Below are 20,178 nucleotides of genomic sequence, written 5' to 3'. Positions count from 1 at the left end.
GTAGTTTTGTATGAAACCATTCTCCTTTACAGAGTAGATGCACAATTTTGTATACCTAGAAGTATAAGTACAATCTAGCTTCTTTGTATCCTCACATCATTTGGGACTATCACTATTTTATTTTAGATAGGTAATGCTATCACATTGAATTTACTATGTTGGGTCTTCTAATTCTTCAACACGATTTCTCTCTCCATTGACTTAGGGATTTTTTTTGTTGTTGTTGTTCATTCATCAGTATTTTGTAATTTTCAGAATATACATCCTGCTCATGTTTTGTTAACTTTGTACCTAAATAATTCATTTTATAAGTTACAAGTGGTGTTATGTTTTTAATTTTGGTTTCCATATATTCATCCTTATGTTTTACTTTTTTGGAATATTTGTTTGGCATTAGCCTCTCTATTGTTTTTCCTTATAGTCAATACATTTACCTCTCAGTCTGCTCTCTTTGATCTGCCCTGGGCTGAAATCAGATCACGTCTGCGGTATCTGGGACTCTGGTGGTTTCCTTGAGGCATTAAGTGACGCTCAAGGGCATCTATTACATGTACATCCTACACACTCTGTGGCTGTCTTTTCTCCTATTTGTGGACATTTTTACTTACTCTGGCTATTTTACTTATTCATGGCTATTTTCTGGATGATGAGAATTGTAATAAGTTTGATTACTGACATGTCTTGTTTCCCAGCAATGAAGGTATTGGTGACAAATATCAGTATAAGTAATACATAAACCAACATTCATTTAGGGCCTATTTCCCCAAAGTCCTTTTCATAATGTCAGCATAACATGCTGTATCAAAAAGATGATAATTTGGTTTCTAGCATATGTAGAATACTAATTAAGTTTTAAAGGAATTTCTTAAACTTAAAAAACACATACATTCCCCCTGTGCTACTAAATAGGCTCATGCAAATAAGAAAAGTCTGTTTAATTAACGTTGTAAAATTTTAGTCACCATGACAACATACATACTATTAAGTAAATAAATAACTAGCAATGTTCACTGTCGTGTTTTCAACTCTTATCAATAGCACTGATACAAACTTAATTAAGATAGTAGAGACTACATTTAGTGATAGAATTCACTATGATGTACCAATCATTTAAGAAAAGCTGCTTCTGTTATATGAAATGAAAATAGAGGTTGATTAGCTCTAATCACAAAGTTGATTAGCTGTAAAATGGCCAACATTTCACTTTGCCTGTGCCTATGGCAACTTTTCCCCAAACATCCCTTACTTATACCCTCGTCTGACCTGCTGCATATTATTTCCTCCAAAGTTGGCTTCCTTTTGCAACAGGGTAGCCTTTCCCTCTAGCTTTGACCTAGTAAATTTGTCTTGTCTTCCTGGTAAGATTGGCAAGCAAACTGCATGCAGGAACTGTTTGGAACCGTTTTTAATGCCATCTTCTATATGTGTTTCACATATAATAGACACCATATACCAGTACTATGTAATTATTGAACATAAGTAGGTAGTCCTGTGCCTTGCAGTGGTTTATCCCATAGATATTGCAACTTAATTTTTACCAAATTTGCCTATTGCCAATATTTTTAGTGGTTGGGAATGGTGACAGTTATGATTTTCCATATTGCATTTTATCATATAAAGGCGCATACACACATACATCCACACATAACATATACAAATGTTAGGCAGGCAGATGGATAGATTTCCATATATGTAAATACCATGTAATGGCTACTCAGATGAAGATAAAATTTTTATCACCCTAGAATGCTATCCCATTCTAATTTTGTCAAAGCAATTACTGTGCCCTTCTGAAGTAACCACTATTTAAAAAATTGAGATGTAATTCACGTTATAATAAACTTCATCATTTAAAAGCGTATAGTTCAGTGGTTTTTAGTGAATTCACAATGTTGTGAAACCATCATCACTATCCAGAGCATCATCATCACCTCAAAAAAAAAAAAAAACACCATTCCATCAGCAATTACTTTCTATTCTCCCCTTCCTCTAAGCCCTTGGAAAGGACTAATCTACTTTCTGTCTCTATAGATTTGCTAATTCTGGGCATTTCATGTAAGTGGAGTCATAAGATATGTGGTCTTTTGTGACTGGCTTCCTTCACTTAGCATGCTTTCAAGATTCCTCCTGTTGTAGTGTATATTGGTACTTCATTTCTTTTTATGACTGCATAGTATTCTTTTGTATGGAATTTACCACATTTTCTTTTTTCCATTCATTAGTTGATGTGCATTGGGCTGTTTCCTGTAACTGGTATTTTGATGCCGAACTTCATAGAAGTGGAATTATACAGTATATATAAAGTATTCAATTTCATGGATATTGTTCATTCTATAGCTAATGGGCATTAACTTAGGGTTTGTTCTAAGTTTTGGCTATTATGAATAAAGATATAAAATTCTTGTACATGTCTTTTTATGAATATCTTTATACATTTCTCTAGTGTATATACATAAGAGTGAAATTGATGGGTTATGGTATTGATAGCAGTTTAGTTTTATTAGAAGTTGTCAAGGAGTTTAGAAAAGTGGTGACAACTCCACTAGAATACGTGAGAGTTCCAACTGCTCCACATGTTCTCCGAGTCTTGGCATGTTGTTGGCCTTTTACATTTAGCCATTATGGTGCAGGTGTAGTTGTATCTAATTGTGGTTCCAATTGGCATTTTCCCATACTTAATGGTTTTGAGCACCTTTTAAAATCAGTGGCCATTTAAGGGGCGCCTGGGTGGCGCAGTCGGTTAAGCGTCCGACTTCAGCCAGGTCACGATCTCGCGGTCTGTGAGTTCGAGCCCCGCGTCAGGCTCTGGGCTGATGGCTCGGAGCCTGGAGCCTGTTTCCGATTCTGTGTCTCCCTCTCTCTGTGCCCCTCCCCCGTTCATGCTCTGTCTCTCTCTGTCCCAAAAATAAAAAACGTTGAAAAAAAAAATCAGTGGCCATTTAGATAATCTATCTTGTAAATTGTTCATATCTTGTTAGTATTTTATAAAAAATTGGGTTTCTACCTTTATCCTATTGACTTGTGGGAGTTTTTCATATATCTTGGATAGGACTCCTTTGTAGGATATATGTATTATAAATATCTTCTTTCAATCTAAGGCCAATCTTTTCATTTTCTTAACTTTTAAAATTGTATTTATTATACATGTTATGTTTTTATTATATTTATTATAGTCTATACATTGTTTCTTACCTTTTGCTTATGTATGAATTACTGCCATAAAAAACTCTAGAAAGCATACTTGTGCATATAAATATTCAAATAACTGTACCTTTTTATCTATTCCAGTGGTCCCAGAGAGCTAAATTCCTCAGGCACTTTACTTACAGTGAAGGACTTAATTTACCAGAAAGCTTAGTCTGATATTGCTATCCTATTTCAACTACATATAATAACATAACAGGATTTATTCAATAAGAACACATTGATCGAGGTCTAGTCTGATGAATGTCAGCATATTGGGAGAGTGACTGGAAGAGCTTAGTGTTCTCTGAAAGATTTCTGATTTTATAGTAAAGTTATCTCACATATAAATACACCAATAGCTATATCTAGGCACCACATCTGTAATCTATATATGAGTGTTAGAGCTGTGAAAAAATGTTTCAGTGTGATCCCAATTGTTCAAACATTGATACTCTGTCTTACTTTACTGGTTTTCTTCCAGTTAATTATCTCCCAACCTTTTTAAGCAACATAAATTTTTAGCTATTATTTTATATATACTTGATTTAATCTATCTGTATATACACATGTATATATAGACATAAATGTGTACTGGCACTTATATATATTCTTTTATACAATCAAATAATCAGATCTCAAATTCTTTTTAGAATTAAATGCAATATAAATGACCGACCCACATATCTTTTGCTTCATTTACTACTCTGACTTCTTTGGACTACCTTTACTTTCTATAGTTGGTATAAGTATATATATGTACACACACATATATGGGTAGATATATTAAATTGCATAAGTAATTTGAAAGAATACTGATGCACATCTTCTGGAATTTTAGTTTGCTCTATTGGAAGAAAAGTAGGTTGAGACACAAGTTTTCACAATCATAATCATTCTAGAAATAGCTGTCACTATTGGTTTAACAGCTCGATTTTTGTTTCATTCATTCTCTTTAGACAATACCTATTGTTTAAAAATAACTTTTAAGGGCGCCTGGGTGGCGCAGTCGGTTAAGCGTCCGACTTCAGCCAGGTCACGATCTCGCGGTCCGTGAGTTCGAGCCCCGCGTCGGGCTCTGGGCTGATGGCTCGGAGCCTGGAGCCTGTTTCCGATTCTGTGTCTCCCTCTCTCTCTGCCCCTCCCCCGTTCATGCTCTGTCTCTCTCTGTCCCAAAAAAAAAAAAAAAAAAAAAAAAAAAAAAAAAAAAAAAGTTGAAAAAAAAATAACTTTTAAAAATAAAAATGTATATATTTAAAGTGTAAAACATGATTTGATTACATATACATAGTGAAATTATTTACTACAATCAAACTAATTAACATATCTATCTTCACATTATTAACGTGTGTGTGTGTGTGTGTGTGTGTGTGTGTGTGATTTTTTAAGTAATCTTTTAAAATTAAAATATAATACTAGGGCGTCTGTTGGTTAAGTGCCTGACTTTTTGATCTTGGCTCGGATCATGATCTCATGGTTCATGGGATTGAGCCCCACATGGGGTTCAGTGCTGACAGTGTGGAGCCTGCTTGAGATTCTCTCTCTCTCTCTCTCTCTCTCTCTCTCTCCCCCTCTCCCTCTCCCTCTCCCTCTCCCCATCTCACACATGCACATATGCACATGCTCTCTCTCAAAAATAAATAAATGTTAAAAAAATTAAAATATATTACTGAAGTGTGGGAAAATTATATTATAAATGAACAGCTTAATAAATTTTCACAAAGTGAACAAATGTGTTTAGCCAGCACCCCAACACCTCATTATTGGAAGTCCTTCCATGTTTTCTCCAGACATTAGCCAGCTTTGCCCCTCCACAGTAACCCATATCTTGACTTCTACAACCATATATTGATTTTGCCAGTTGTTGAACTTTATATAAGTGGAATTATGTAGAATATACTCTTTTGTGTTAAGCTCTTTTCAATCACATTGTGTTGTTGAAATTGATCTATGTTATGTGTAGTTCTTTCTTTTTCCATTTTTTTTTTTTGCTGATAACAGTCCATTGTGTGAATATACCACAATGTATTTATTTATTCTAATATTTATGGATCTTTGTTTAATTTTCTTTTTTAAAAATATTTTTTAAATTTTATTTATTTTTGAGAGACAGAGAAAGACAGAGCATGAATGGGGGAGGAGCAGAAAGAAAGGGAGACACAGAATCCAAAGCAGGCTCCAGGATCTGAACTATTAGCACAGAGCCTGACACGGGCTTTAACCCACCAACCATGAGATCATGACCTGAACCAAAGTCGGACACCTAACCAACTGAGCCACCCAGGGGCCCCTTTTTGTTTAATTTTCAAATTGGAGCTATTATGAATAGTGCTCCTACAAATGCTCTTATGTGGTTTGGTGCATATATACAGACATTTCTGTTAGGCATATACCCAAAGTGGAATGGAATTGTTGGGTCTTAGGGTATGTATATAAACTTTTGTCAGTATAGTCAGGTAATGGAACTACAAATTCACTTCTACCACAGTATATGAGTGGGTCATTCTTTTAAAGAAGCTGGAACATTATTTATCATAGGTGACTTTAAAAGGATCACTGCCAGATTGTTTCCAGAATTGTTTCCATTCTTCTGGATAATTCAGTCAAATATATTTTAAAATATATTTCTAAGTTTAGAAAATACTTTAACATGTGGAAACGCATTCTCTTTTTCACTTTTTTTTTTTTAATTTTTTTCAACGTTTTTTTAATTTATTTTTGGGACAGAGAGAGACAGAGCATGAACGGGGGAGGGGCAGAGAGAGAGGGAGACACAGAATCGGAAACAGGCTCCAGGCTCCGAGCCATCAGCCCAGAGCCCGATGCGGGGCTCGAACTCACGGACCACGAGATCGTGACCTGGCTGAAGTCGGACGCTTAACCGACTGCGCCACCCAGGCGCCCCTTACTTTTTAAAAATTTTGAATATAGTTGACATACAATGTAGAATATATTTTCAGGTATACAGGTTAGTGATTTGACAGGTTTATACATTATGCTATATTCACCACAAGTATAGCTACCAATCTGTCCCATTACATTGCCATTACAATATTGTTGACTGTATTCCTTATGCTCTGCTTTTTATTCCCATGACTTACTCATTCCATAACTGGAGATCTGTATCCCTCTCTCCCTTTCATCCTTTTTGCCCAACTCTCCACCCTCCTTCCCTCTGACAACCATCAGTTTGTTCTCTGCATTTATAGTTCTGATTCTGCTTTTTGTTTATTTCTTTAGATTCCACTTGTGAGTGGAGTCATATATTTGTCTTCATCAGGTTGACCTATTTCACTTAGCATAATACCCTCCATGTCCATTCATGTTGTGACAAATAGCATGACCTCATCCTTCTTATGGCTGTGTAATATTCCATTGTGTGTGTGTGTGTGTGTGTGTGTGTGCGTGTGCGCACGCCATATTTTCCTTATCTATTCATTTATTGATGGACACTTGGGTTGCTTCCATGTCTTGGCTACTGTGAATAATGCTGCAGTAAACACAGGGATGAATATGTCTTTTTCAATTAGTGTTTTCATTTACCCTGGGTAAATACCCAATAGTAGAATTATTGAATCATATGCTATTTCTATTTTTAATTTTTTGAGGAATCTCCATGTTTTCCACAGTGGCTATACCAACTTACATTCCTAGCAACAGTGTACAAAGTTTCCTTTTTCTCCCCATCCTCATCAACACATATTGTTTCTTGTCTTCTTCATTTTAGCCATTCTGAGAGGTGTGAGGTGGTATCTCATCATGGTTTTGATTTGCATTTCCCTGATGATGAGTGATGTTGAGCATCTTTTCACGTGTCTGTTGACCATCTGTATGTCTTCTTTGGAAAAATGTCTATTCGGTTCCTCTGCAAAAGTATTCTTATTTAGTCAAATACATGCACATGAAAAAGTACACACATGAGATTAAGAATAGAGAACAATAGAAAATCTAAATTTTATCAGAGCCCTAAATTTGGAAAGTTAGTGGTCTAGAACATTGCACCTTTAACAAGCTAAAAAATCGTAACAATTGCTATTTGTTTCTTTTTATTGCTCACTTTACTGCAGAACCAAAACTATGAAGAATTTGGTAGAATGGATTCACTACATTTTTTAAACAAAATCTTAAGTCTCACTTTTGTATATGTGGTCTATTTGCAGAAAATTTGTCTCTAAAGTGAAACCTATGAATTTTAACCTATAATCTCTCACTGATCATATCAGTCTTCTGTTGCTAAATATGACCTTTTACTTTTAAATAATGGAAGTTAATTTGCTTTGGTTTTATTTCATTACATTGTTCCTGAGTTAATTCCTTGGAGGTTTGGATACCCCAGAAATTGGCAGACTAACCTCCAGACAGCTGCTCTCCCTTGGTCCTCATGGCTGCCTGGTTATACCTGAAAAAAAAAATAAGGTGAACCTTTTTTCTTCCCATAAAATGAATGAGAATTGAATTTCTGTAGCGAACTTTACTTCATTTGTTGGCAGTCTTAAAGCTCCTCATTCCCAAGAAGGATTGTAAAAATGTTTTATGTGCAAATGTCACTTGCCTTACTCTCTCCACTGGTTTTCTCTAATTTAATACCAATTCTGTTGGATCCGTGAGGGGAGATTAATTAGCAATGCATAACTTAATTGCATCAAAGGAAGCAGGGATTTTGAAGAATGTCAGTGGTAACTTCATTGCCTATCAAAATGTCATTAATGCGTTTATTCCTTTGTCCTAAGAAAGAGAACGGGGGGGGGGTGATCATCTTCACTTATCAATTATTATTAAAAATAGATGTCACTATATTACCCCGATATAAGATTTTGTAGATAATAAAAAAAAACAATTTATTTTAGAGCAGTGAGAAATGTCAAAAGGGGCCCTTGTTTTGTTCACTACTTTCAGAAGCTTAAAATGGAAGTATCACGATTATCCTCATTTTCACATTAGAAATTTGTTGTAGATTGAATAAAAGCAGTCAGTCTGTTGTCACTAAACTAGGGAGTAGTGGTAGGAGACCACCTTCACTAAGATTAAATAAAGCTCAACATTCTGTCTCATTACAGTTCCATATACAATTCCATACAAGCCATGTACAATTCCATTTTTTGTTTCAGGTAAAATTGCCTTTTCTTTTTCAAATGCAAATGAATGAAAAATTGAGGGGAGGGTGATTATTAAAAAGATGTAAGATAGTCTCATACACTTCTGGCTTAGAGAGTAATTTACTCTGCCTTTTCTGGGAAATAAGTTGGTAAGATCCTTGAAAATGTTTTTATATTTTGCCCACTGACTTTTCTTCTAAAAGAATCTGTCCTCAGACAATCTGACAAAAGTACAGAGTATTTGTTGTACCTTGATTTATGAAAGGGAAAACTACAAATCTTGATATCCAATAATAATGCAGTGGTTAATTGTGTTATAATTGTATGATGGAGTATTATGCAATGATTCAAATTATGTTTTTAAATCAGTATTTCATGGCATGGGAAGTGATTATAATGAGATATAAACACAGCAAGAAATAAAGGTTTGGAGAGTCAGGTTTCACGAAAATGGTATGTATGTATATAGATATGTAAGTAATGGAGAAATCTTATTTTCTTCTTTATAGGTTTGATTTACTACATTTTATATAAGGATTGTTAAAATGCATGTTTAAGTGTATTCAAAGAATTAATAATAGAGAGGATAAAACCTTGTTCTTTGGGCTTTGTATAGTCAACCATTTCCTTAGAGAATCTTGATTTAACTCTTTGGCTTCTAATTCAAGTTTTTAGGCTTGCTTTTCTAAGCTTTTGCAACATTACTAGTATCATAATGGATAAAAGTGATGGGGAAAATGACATTTATCAAATATGTTTACTCCATGCTAATATATAGCTCATGTCCTTTTCATCTATACACTGAAACTTATATTTCAAATAAGATTACTTCCTTTTGGCAAATAGTAATGAGATAAATAATTTGTCAGTGCATCCTTATGTCTTCACCCACACACTAAAATATGGCAATACATTTATCTGAAGCTGAAATTAAAGTGTTTAGAAATGGAAGCAAATCTGCAAGGAAATCTAGGCTGCTCTTTGGTGGTGGTGGTGGTATGCACATCAGCGATTTCTTAATAAAAAAGGTATATTTTGATTAATTGGACATTAAATGATTTTCAGAAATCAGCATCTATATTTTTGTAGTATTCAAAGACCCAGCAAACATAAAAGAGTGTCAGATGTCACATTTTGTTCCTGGTTGAGCTTCGTTGAGGAGCATGGCTTAAAAACTGGAACCCAAAGAGTTGTGGGTTTTGCTAGTAACTTTTTGAGAGGCCTTGAGCAAATCACATAAACTTTATGTTATACATTTGCCTTATCTGTAAAATGGGGCACTGGACTAAGAATAGTCATTTTTTAAGCTAATCGTGACTGGAAGCTCTAGGGATACAGGCACTGAAAGTTTTGCTCTTGGATCTGGAGGGCGTGCATAGTAGCCCACATGTTAACAAGTGTATAACCAATTCTTACTAACCACGAGTTAAATGAATGACTATATGTGTCCTTGGTATCATAAATCAATGAATTTCAAAAAGTTTCCTTCTTCAGACCATGGCATTTTTTTTCTTTTTCCAGGGTTGGTTGCAGAATTCTAAGAATGACTCCTTGTATATGGCTATAGCTCTTCCAAAGAGAAAATGTATCCGTTGTCCTAATTAAGAATCTAATTTATAACTATCCTGACATGAAGAGGAGATACTCATTTTAATATGAATATTTTCTACTGAAATATAATTTCATTTGTTTATAACTATAAGATACTCAGTAAGGACCTTATCCACAAGAGATTGCATATGACATTCAAGGCAGAGTACATTGAAATTAGGACTAATGGACCAGGTGTTAGAGTCATCTTGAATGATAATTTTATCACTTAAAACTAAGTTTTGTCTTGCCTAAGACACTTGTCAGTGCCTTCATTTACAGAAAAAATAATCTATACTCATATTTCAATGGCAGACACAGCATGTAAGGCACATGCTCTATCTAAGGATAGGGAATGAGCTTGCCACTGGGTGTGACTTTGGTCTATTTTAACTTAGTTTTAACTTGTCACTTTATGACGTTTGAACTTTAGTATATGGCACCTATAAAAATAATAAATGAATTAGTGTCATAAGTGAAGTGAAACAAAAAAGGGAAGATGCAATTAATATGTAATAAAAATCCTCTTTTGATATGCCACTGAACGGAGAATATTGCTTACATTGGAGGATTTCATTTGAAGCATGCATCCTGAAAGACATAATTAAAAGGACATAAAATGACTGCTAACCAAAATGAATCCAAAACATTAAAAACCCTGTAAGGTAAATGGAATAGAAACAGAATGGTTCATTTTCCCATTAAGCTATTCAGTATAATGTTTATGCATGTGTGTATATATTTTAAAATTATTTTTACTTTTTGGCTTTTCTAGCACTAATTTCATTTTCAACTTGAGAAAAATATTAATATTAGCTAGTGCTTGAAATATCTTCAGGGTCATGCTGAGATATTTCCTTAATTTTGCCTAGAATCTCGACAGCCAAGATACAGAATTCAGAACAGGGTGGAAAATAAAAAAAAGAAAAAGAAAAAAAGTATATTGTTTTTCCAGAGAGCTAAAGCAACAATAAACTTTGTAAGAATATTCATGTTCAAGGGGCGCCTGGGTGGCTCAGTTGGTTAAGCATCTGACTTCGGCTCAGGTCATGATCTCATGGTTCATGAGTTTGAGCCCCACATTGGCTGTCTGCTGTCAGCATGGAGCTCTCTTTGGATCCTCTATCCCTCTTTCTCTCTGCTCCTCTCCCACTTGAGCTCTCTCTGTCTCTCTTAAAATAAGTAAACTTGAAAAAAAAAGAACAAAAAAAAGTACTCATGTTTGATAGGGGTAATAAAAGCCAACATTTCTTTAGTCCTGGCCATGTGCAAGGCTAAACTGTGCTAAACTCAAGCCCTTTCATTTAATTCCTGCAATGGGACTATGAAATGAGCGCCATTATCCCATTTCACAGGTGAGGTTTCTAGAGATAAGACAACTTAGGCTACAGAGGTAGTAAGTGATAGATATGCACCCAGATCTAAGTGTTCTCGAGCCTTATCTTTTTCCTACCTCTAAGCCATAAGTAATGACTCCTAGGCAACATGGGCTCCCATGTCACCCTGTCCATGTCCTGTCCTAGCACTTTTCTCATTGTATTTTAACTTTTTGTACATGTCTTCCTCCTGCTACTTTGCGGCTAGCTCCTCCAAGGCAAAGACAGTGTCTTATTAATCCTTCTAGTTCCAGGGGCTTACTGCAGGGGTGCACCCCATCATTGGAGTTGAATAAGTGCCTATTGAACCAGTAATGTCAGAAGTCATTAAAGATTAATATAATAAAGAAAACATTACATTACTATGGAAAACAACTGATGTGGAAGGGAAAGTGCTAATTGCTTCTAAAGCTCTGTTAGGCATTCCTTTCTTCAAAGATGACATTTTTCAGGATAGGTGAGTTGATCCCTACTCCCTATAGGAATTATAAGGAGTATTAAAAAAGCCACAGAGTTGCTTAAGTGGTACAAAATAATATGTACGGTATTAGGAAAGACTAAGGGAAAGGATACTGGAAGTATAATTTAATTAATGGTCTTTACATTTATGATGGACTCATCTTCTACACAGGGAGGCAACCAACTTTTCATTGATCATGAGTCCCGAGTGAAAGGAATATCCAGGATATTTCAAGCCTTAGGTAATTTTTTTAAAGGTTAAAATGTATGTAGTACAGGAAAGAAACACATTTCATATTAAAACTTTATTCAGTATAATTTAATGGGGAAAGATCAGCTTAAGACTTCTATTTGAAGGGCTGAAAGCCTATCAGAGAAAAAAATTTCTGACAAGGAAACTTACCCAAGGGGGCTGGGAGAGGATTCTAAGTGAGTTTTTACACACATCTTTCAAATAGGTGGTACTGACTTCTGTAATTACATCTTGCTTTATGATGCTCTGATTAGATGTGGTGATGATGTCCATTTTATTCTGGGTCATTAATTGCCCTGTCTGAAAGCTACAGGCAATAAGAACCTTCTAACCCTTCGGTAGAGAGCTATCTAAGCATGTTTCTGCCAGTTGTGCCCTCTTCTGAAGGCTGCCTGTAGCTTGAATTTTCCTGTTTCCCTTGGCAGTCTGGAGTCAAAGACCAGTACAAGCAAGGTTGCCAGGCAGTAATGTGCTCACCTTGCGGGCGCCGCCACTCCCAATTGCATAAACCCTACAGAAGGCTAGTGAATACCTTTTCCACTCCTTGAGCATAAAGCTATTTGTAAAATGAAAATTTTTAAGAGTGAAAATAGACACATCAAGGGTAGAGTTTTATCAGCCAGTGCCTGCATGTCAAGTTACAAGGGTACTTTTGTTGATTTTGTTTTCTTATAATTGATTAATATGAATCCACTTCCCATGTGGAGTAAAGTACATCAGACTAAATTTGGTTTTAGTTATGAAAAAATTCTCAAAACAGAGACTAGACTAAGATGAAAGGTAATACCCTATTTTAGTTGGCTCTTTGATGAAATTATATCAAGGTTTTTTTTCTGAGACTCTTCCTAACCACCTAAGACTCTGTTCTTTCTTAATGTTTTATTTATTTTTGAGAGTGAGAGAGAGAGCACAAGCCAGGGAGGGGAAGAGAAAGAGTGGGACAGAGGATCTGAAGCGGGCTCTGTGCTGACAGCAGTGAGCCCCATGTGGGGCTTGAACCCATGAACTGTGAGACCATGACCTGAACCGAAGTCAGATGCTCAACCGACTGAGCCACCCAGGCGCTCCAAGACTCTGTTCTTTCTATGGAGAGATCCATACCACTCTCAAAGTTTTACTGTGTGATGCTGCATTGTAACACTCCATATGCTCATCAGCCCATCTCCCTGGATAATTAGGTCCTTGAGAACAGAGGTGTGACTTTTAACTTTGCATTCCCGGCATCTAGTACAGTATGTTGCCGACTTTGTCGCAGCTGAACATTTGTTGGATGACTTTTTTACTGAAATAGCCTTTTTTCTTTTCTTCTCACTTCTTCATTTCTCACTTTCTTCAGGTTCTCTCCATCTGCCCCAAGGACATGAGAGCTGATATCTGTGTTCATCTAAATCGGAAGGTTTTCAATGAACACCCTGCTTTTCGATTGGCCAGTGATGGGTGTCTGCGCGCCTTGGCGGTAGAGTTCCAAACGATTCACTGTGCTCCTGGGGACCTCATTTACCATGCTGGAGAAAGTGTGGATGCCCTCTGCTTTGTGGTGTCAGGATCCTTGGAAGTCATCCAGGATGATGAGGTGGTGGCTATTTTAGGTACTGTGAACTTTCCTAATGTAGTAGCAAATTTGTAACAGTTTTAGAGATTTTGCTTCTCAGGTTTCTTAAGAGAAATTTCCTCTGCTTGGTGACTTTGGAAATTGGGTCACTAATGAGACAATGAATCTTAGTAAAAACTAGTAATGCTCTGTCAGCAAAGAACATTCGTATTGGTCACAGCTTAATGGGCTGCACAAGGGTTTGATTAAACTTTCTTTGGCAATAGTAGGACAATACCTTTTAGACTAGAGTTGGTCATAGCCTAAGGTGTCTGTACCTCCATGTTGGTAAGTGTGAAAATGGCTTATGGAACTATTTTCAGGTTGCTAACCTAGAATGATAGTCTCAGAGGGGCAACAGAACCTGTCTAACTCAATACTTTCTTTTAGATATGAGCAAAATGAGGACCAGAAAAGTTTAGTGACTTTCCCAGCTAGTTAGTAAATGAGTTAGGACTTGAGTACAGATCATCTTATTCTAAATATTTATGCCTCATTCATCCACAGCAGACCTAAGTAATGAGCTGAAAGTGATGAGGAGGTAAATGAATTTAACCCATTATGTTAGAGTAATCATAGTGCAAGTAAATTTCGGTTTATAAAGCTTGTTCCATCCATTCGTGAACCAAGAAAAAATATTTGGCTAATAATAAAATTAAATAAAAAATTCAGAGACCCAGTAGATTGTTATACTAACAAAAAAGAGTCAGAGATAGAGTATGTAAATAACAACATTTTAAAAAATTACATGTTTGGGGCATTGTAATGTGTATATTGGTTAAAATATGCTAAATGATATTTTATTTTATTTTATTTGATCTTATTTTATTTGATCTTATTTTATTTTATTTTTTTTTGAGAGAGAGAAAGAGAGCATGTACATGTGCAGGGGAGAGGCAGAAGGAGAGAGAGAGAATCCTCAACAGGCTCCACTCCTAGTGGGGAGCCTGATATGGGGCTCAATCTCAGGACCTCATGACCTGAGCCGAAATCAAGAGTTGGTCACTTAACCGACTGAGCCACCCAGTGCCCCTAAATATTTTAGATTATTTCTACTCATAAATCTGTAGCAGTTTCATGAAGTCCACATAGGTATAAAAAGAAGCCATAATGAGGTCAGAGAGAATCAGCCCTTGTTTTTCTCTCAAGTAAAATAAGTTAAAATTGCAGGATGTCAACTCCATTTTCATATTTTTCATGGCTTGTGTCTCATGAAAAACGAGCTCAATTTTTAAACTATTGGATTTTTTTTTTTTTTTTTTTTTGCTACTGAGGTCAATCTACCATAGCTTGAATGCCACTTACTCTTGTAAGTAAAAGATTGGACTTCTGTGTTTTAGAAGCTACAAAAGTAAAGTCCAGCACAAAAATGAATAACTGATTTCAAAAAGCACAATTACCTGAAATAAGACAGAATTTAGTATTGAGAAGCAGTGAGCCTTCATAGGAAAATAGGTTCAGTAAAATTAGTAAGAGTTAGAGAAAATGGTTCAGGGTTGCAAATGACGGAACACTATTGAGAAATAGCATTACAGTTAAGGTGAGATTTCTTTTAGGAAATATTTTTATTTTTAATTTTTGCAAGAGAAATTCGTATAGCACTTTAGAGTCAGCACTGTGTTTAATGCTACTTAGTGGTTGTTCTGCTTTGTTTCCCGGAGTATAAAGGCGTTCTATGTAATCCTTCATAAAAAGTGTGTATTTTGCCAGAACAATCCTTTGTGGTAAAATGAAGCATATACACACCACATCCATTCTTGTTTGCTTAAAGAAGAGGATAAAACAGGTGTATTTTCTTTTCCTGCATGTTCATGTCAATGGTGGGTAGGAGAACAGGCATCGGATATATTACAGTGAAGCGTGTGCCTTGTGATAAGTTACCTCAGCTGTGTACTCATTGTCATTTACTTTGCCCCATTTGCTTCATTACAGCTTCACCTTGGTAACTTATTTTCTAAAAAGAAGGGTGGAGAAAGCCCTGGGTGCAGTGCCGCTGGGTTGGGTTTGTTAAGCTGGAATCATTTGCTCAGTGAGACAGACAAAATGCATTTTCTTTTCATTTTAAAATAAAATGGTAGCTGGTTTTGCACAGTGACACAGTGAAAATGAACACAGGGCCCCTGAGTATTGGACCAGTCTCATTATATATCTGTCTCATTTTATTTCTTTGTGTGCTTTTGTTTATCTTCTTCAAAAAAGTCTTGGGATTCAGAGACTTTTCATCTTTTGGTTTAATGAGTCAAATTATATGTACATCCCTCTTCCCTGGAAACTTTTCTTTCCTTTTTTTCCATGGGCCTCTCACAAAGATTAATTCAGCCAAAGGGCAGTAAGAGGATTTTTATTTAAAAAAACAGGGGCGCCTGGGTGGCGCAGTCGGTTAAGCGGCCGACTTCAGCCAGGTCACGATCTCGCGGTCTGTGAGTTCGAGCCCCTCGTCGGGCTCTGTGCTGACAGCTCGGAGCCTGGAGCCTGTTTCCGATTCTGTGTCTCCCTCTCTCTCTGCCCCTCCCCCGTTCATGCTCTGTCTCTCTCTGTCCCAAAAATAAAAATTAAAAAAAACGTTGAAAAAAAGAAAAAAAATAAAAAAACAAAAACAAAAAACAAAGTTTGACCCGGAAGTGATCTCTCAGGGTGGAAGTAGGTGGGCCAGGCTGGGAAGTGCCATAGTGGCAGAGGCTACATGGGCTGGCCAGCTGCCTTGGCACCACGGGGCCAGACAAAAATACTGTCTTACAGGAGTCTGTGGTTTGGATCAGTGATGACAGGACAGATGTGGTGATTAGCTTTGGGAACTCTGTCCTGGTACCTTCTGCCAATCTGGGTTTATTGGAGAGACAGTCTGAAGACATTGTGGACTGGGAGGGTGGACTCCTAGAGAACTTCTGCAGGAGAGGGAGCACGAGGGCATTGTCGGATTGCCCTTGTATTCACACCATGTGCAGGTTCCACCCTGGAGGCCTCTGAAGCCCTGCCTGGAACCTACCTTGGAACCTGCCAGGAAGGTTTTTCCTAATAGCCAGCCTCTTGATTTGTAGATCCCCACTCTGGCTCCATTTTGTGACTTCTTAGTGTGGTTTCCATTGAGTACGCATGTTTTTAGACTTTTCTAAAGTACTTTTATGATTAAAAGAAGGGTGGCGGGCGCCTGGTGCCTCAGTCAGTTAAGTGTCCCACTCTTGGTTTCGATTCAGGTCATGATCTCATAGTTGGTAGGTTGGAGCCCCATGTGGGGGTCTGCATGGGTTTGGGATACTCTCTCTCCCTCTGTTCCTCCCCCTTCCCCCTCTCTCCCAAAAATAAATAAATAAACTTAAAAAAAAGGAAGGGTGGGAGGGTTATTTAACACTCAACATACCTTAACAATGTTTTTTATTTATTTTTATTTTTTTAAAATGTTTATTTATTTTTGAGACAGAGAGAGACAGAGCATGAATGGGGGAGGGTCAGAGAGAGAGGGAGACACAGAATCTGAAACAGGCTCCAGGCCCTGAGCTGTCAGCACAGAGCCCAACGTGGGGCTTGAATTCACGGACCGTGAGATCATGACCTGAGCCGAAGTCAGATGCCCAGCCAACTTAGCCACCCAAGCGCCCCGCCTTAACAATGTTTTAAGAGAGGGAGAGGAAAAGAGAAACTCAACAGTGTCACTCCTAACATTTTGGTGACTATCCTTTCCTTTTCTGCTCTTTCTGTTTCTCTTCTCCTTCTTCTCATTTTTTGATAGCTTAATTTTGACATAATTACAAACTTAGTGAAAAGTTGCAAAAATTATCAGGAAGTGAAGTTTGATAAATATCTTTGGGTTTTCTGCCTTTTTAGTAAGTTGGTTAGGTCTTCTGCTGGCATACTTGGGTAGTTATTACAGGTTTGGTCTCAGACCACCACAAAAAATCAAGTATCTCAATAAAGTGAGTCAAGTGAATTTTCTGGTTTACCAGTTCATATAAAATTTATGTTTACACTATACTGTAATCCATAAGGTGTGCAACATTATGTCTAAGAAAAAAGTATATATCTCAGTTAAAAGGTATTTTATTGCTAAAAAAATTGCTAACCATCATCTGAGCTTTCAGTGGGTCACAATCACTGGTAGCAAGTCACTATAACATATAATAATAAGGAAAAAGTTTGAAGTATTGTGAGAATTATTAACGTTTGAGTCAGAGACACAGAGTGAGCAAATAGGGGTGCCTGGGTGGCTCAGTTAAGCATCAGACTCTTGGTTTCAGCTCAGGTCATAATCTCATGGTTTGTGAGTTTGAGCCTGGCATTGGGCTCTGTGCAGACAGCGCGGAGCCTGACTGGGATACTCTCTCTTCCTCTTTCTCTGCCCCTCTCCCACTTGCATATTCTCTCTCTCTCTCTCTCTGTCTCTCAAAAAATAGATAAATAGATACAACCTAAAAAAAACCACAAAATGAGTAAATGCTGTTGGAAAAATGATGGTAAATAGATCTGCTTAACATGGTGTTGGCACAAATCTAAATTTGTGAAAAACACGATATATGCATGTTAAAGTGTCTTATTATTAATGTGTTTTATCTGTGCCTTCTTGTATCTCCTGTAGTTTGTGCTGTCTCATGGTTGCTGCTGTGTTATTTGGTGCACAGATATTCATAACTGTTGTATCTTCATTGTGAATTGTGGCTTTTAGCATTGAAATGTGTCCTTTTTCATCAGGTCTAATGACTTTTTGCCTTATGTAAGAGACAGAAAGAAAAAAACATGTCTCACATCCGAGCATAGCTCAGAAAGATGAAGATTTACCTCAGTTGGTCTGATAGGAGAAATAAACAGGATTTTCTCTCTTTTACATTGATTCGTTTGCCAGTTGAAAGGTAGAGAAGGGAGGTCATTTTAAAATTAATTAAAATTGCTGAATCCAAAGAACAGGTGCAGTTTCATTCTTTTGGATCTTTGCCTTTCAACAGTCTCTTGGTAGGTACATAATTCTTTAGTGTGTCAAAAATGCTAAGTGTTTAATGAATACGTTCTGAACCATAACTAATTAGTGGAAAGATTAAAAATGTAGTCAACAAAATGCTTTCTTTTTTTAACGTTGAAGGATGGCTTCAAGATGTTTTTCTAAATAGGGCAGGTGAAGATAATTGCTTTTCATGTCTTTTTCCAAGTTGAAGCTGTTTCAGTTCTTACACCTCCACCTTTTTCTTTTTGACCTTCCCACTTTTTATGAGACACAAAAAATTCCAAATTAAGTTCATGATGCATATGTAATATTTTATATTCTTTAGTATCTTCTTGCTTTTTAGTTCCTACCCTATAATTACCTAATGTGAACAGATTTACTGGTGTGGCTAAAACAGCCAGGTTACTTTTAAGTGTCTCAGCGAGGTATATTGCATCTTTAAGGGCTATATAAATGACATTTCCCTGTGAACGACAGACCTGGCTCCCAAGATATTTGTTTTGCTGCATTCACATTTTGTCTTTTCTGGGTCTGTTGATGATGAGAATCATAGAGCTAGAGTTCTTAATCTAAAACAATCTGTATCTAAGTCTTCTAATTGTAAATTCAAATTCCCGAGAGAGTTATGCTTATTCATGTAGTTTGGATGGAGGGGTTAGATATTGTTATGGGTCTAGGGCAGAGAGCAGAAGTGAGGCAGAGAATGACAGAGTTAAATAACCTTAATAATAAAAAAATAATTTCTAGTACCTGAGTTAAGAGTTTTGTGTTATCAAATAAAACTTACAAATTATGGTGCTCAAAATTCAAAATCTGCTTGTTTTTACTCCAAAAAGAAAAAAAATTCTAAGATGTGAATGAATAATATTTTGCTATTTTGAGAATCTGCGAAAATGTGCCTTTCATGCTACAGTTAAGATTTCTTCCCGTACTTGCTATTAGAAGTCAAGTGTTTCACACTTTAAATCCTTAAAAGGGCTTTTACCAAGCCCCCAAAGTTATTTTCTTTTGCATCCATGTTTCTGTTTCGAGATGTTGAACTATGAACCAGGTAGGTTTGCTATACATTATTATGATGATGAACATGGTGAATTCAGACATTTTTATAAAGGTCAAGCCAGTTATTTGCTTTAAAAAAATTACGTGCTTGTCTTGTTTTAAACTTTCAAAGTAGTGATTCCAACGTTATTTGTATGGTTCAAATTATATACTTTAGAGTTCTTCAGCCTGTAGATTTTTTGGATAAAATGCAAGTTTTTACAGTCTAGTAGTTCAGACTCAATTTCAAATTCTTTCCCAATCTTCCTTCAAAACTAAGTCTTGTTGATTCTATCACCTTGTTATCTCTTTATCCTATCCTTAATACCCCTTCACATGGTGACTGCTTTTAAAAGCTTGGTCCTGGGCTGTGACTGCCATCTGAAAGGCCTGGAGAGCTCACAATCTGTCATCAGCTTCAACCTCCAATTCTTTGTTATGTGGCCACCAAAATATTCATTCTAAAATATAATTTACCATGTGGTCTTCTCATTAAGATTGACTTTTTAGCAACTTGAGGATAAAATGTAACTTTTAGCATGGCCTCTGAGGCCATTTTGTTCTTGTTTCCTTTCCAGCCTGACTTGAGCCATTACTTTGCCCTACTGTGTTTTCACACCATGTTGAATTGCAGGAAGTTTCCTGACTACCATTTGGGCATT

The 20,178-nt window shown here is 36.5% G+C and overlaps 1 protein-coding gene across 1 annotated transcript in view; it reads left to right on the top strand.

Annotated features, from left to right (window-relative positions):
• Window positions 1-20,178, top strand: part of KCNH5 (potassium voltage-gated channel subfamily H member 5) — a 306,423-nt gene that overhangs the window by 213,805 nt on the left and 72,440 nt on the right. Inside the window, exon 9 of the mRNA XM_058739265.1 lies at window positions 13,294-13,546. Coding sequence (XP_058595248.1) covers window positions 13,294-13,546 — 253 coding nt within the window. The remainder of the gene's footprint in view (window positions 1-13,293; window positions 13,547-20,178) is intronic.

Source organism: Neofelis nebulosa, chromosome 7, assembly GCF_028018385.1.
Source record: "Neofelis nebulosa isolate mNeoNeb1 chromosome 7, mNeoNeb1.pri, whole genome shotgun sequence".
In the NCBI taxonomy this organism is placed as follows: domain Eukaryota; kingdom Metazoa; phylum Chordata; class Mammalia; order Carnivora; family Felidae; genus Neofelis; species Neofelis nebulosa.
The sequence above is the reverse complement of the archived record's forward strand: the minus strand, read 5'-3'. Positions and strand labels throughout refer to the sequence as shown.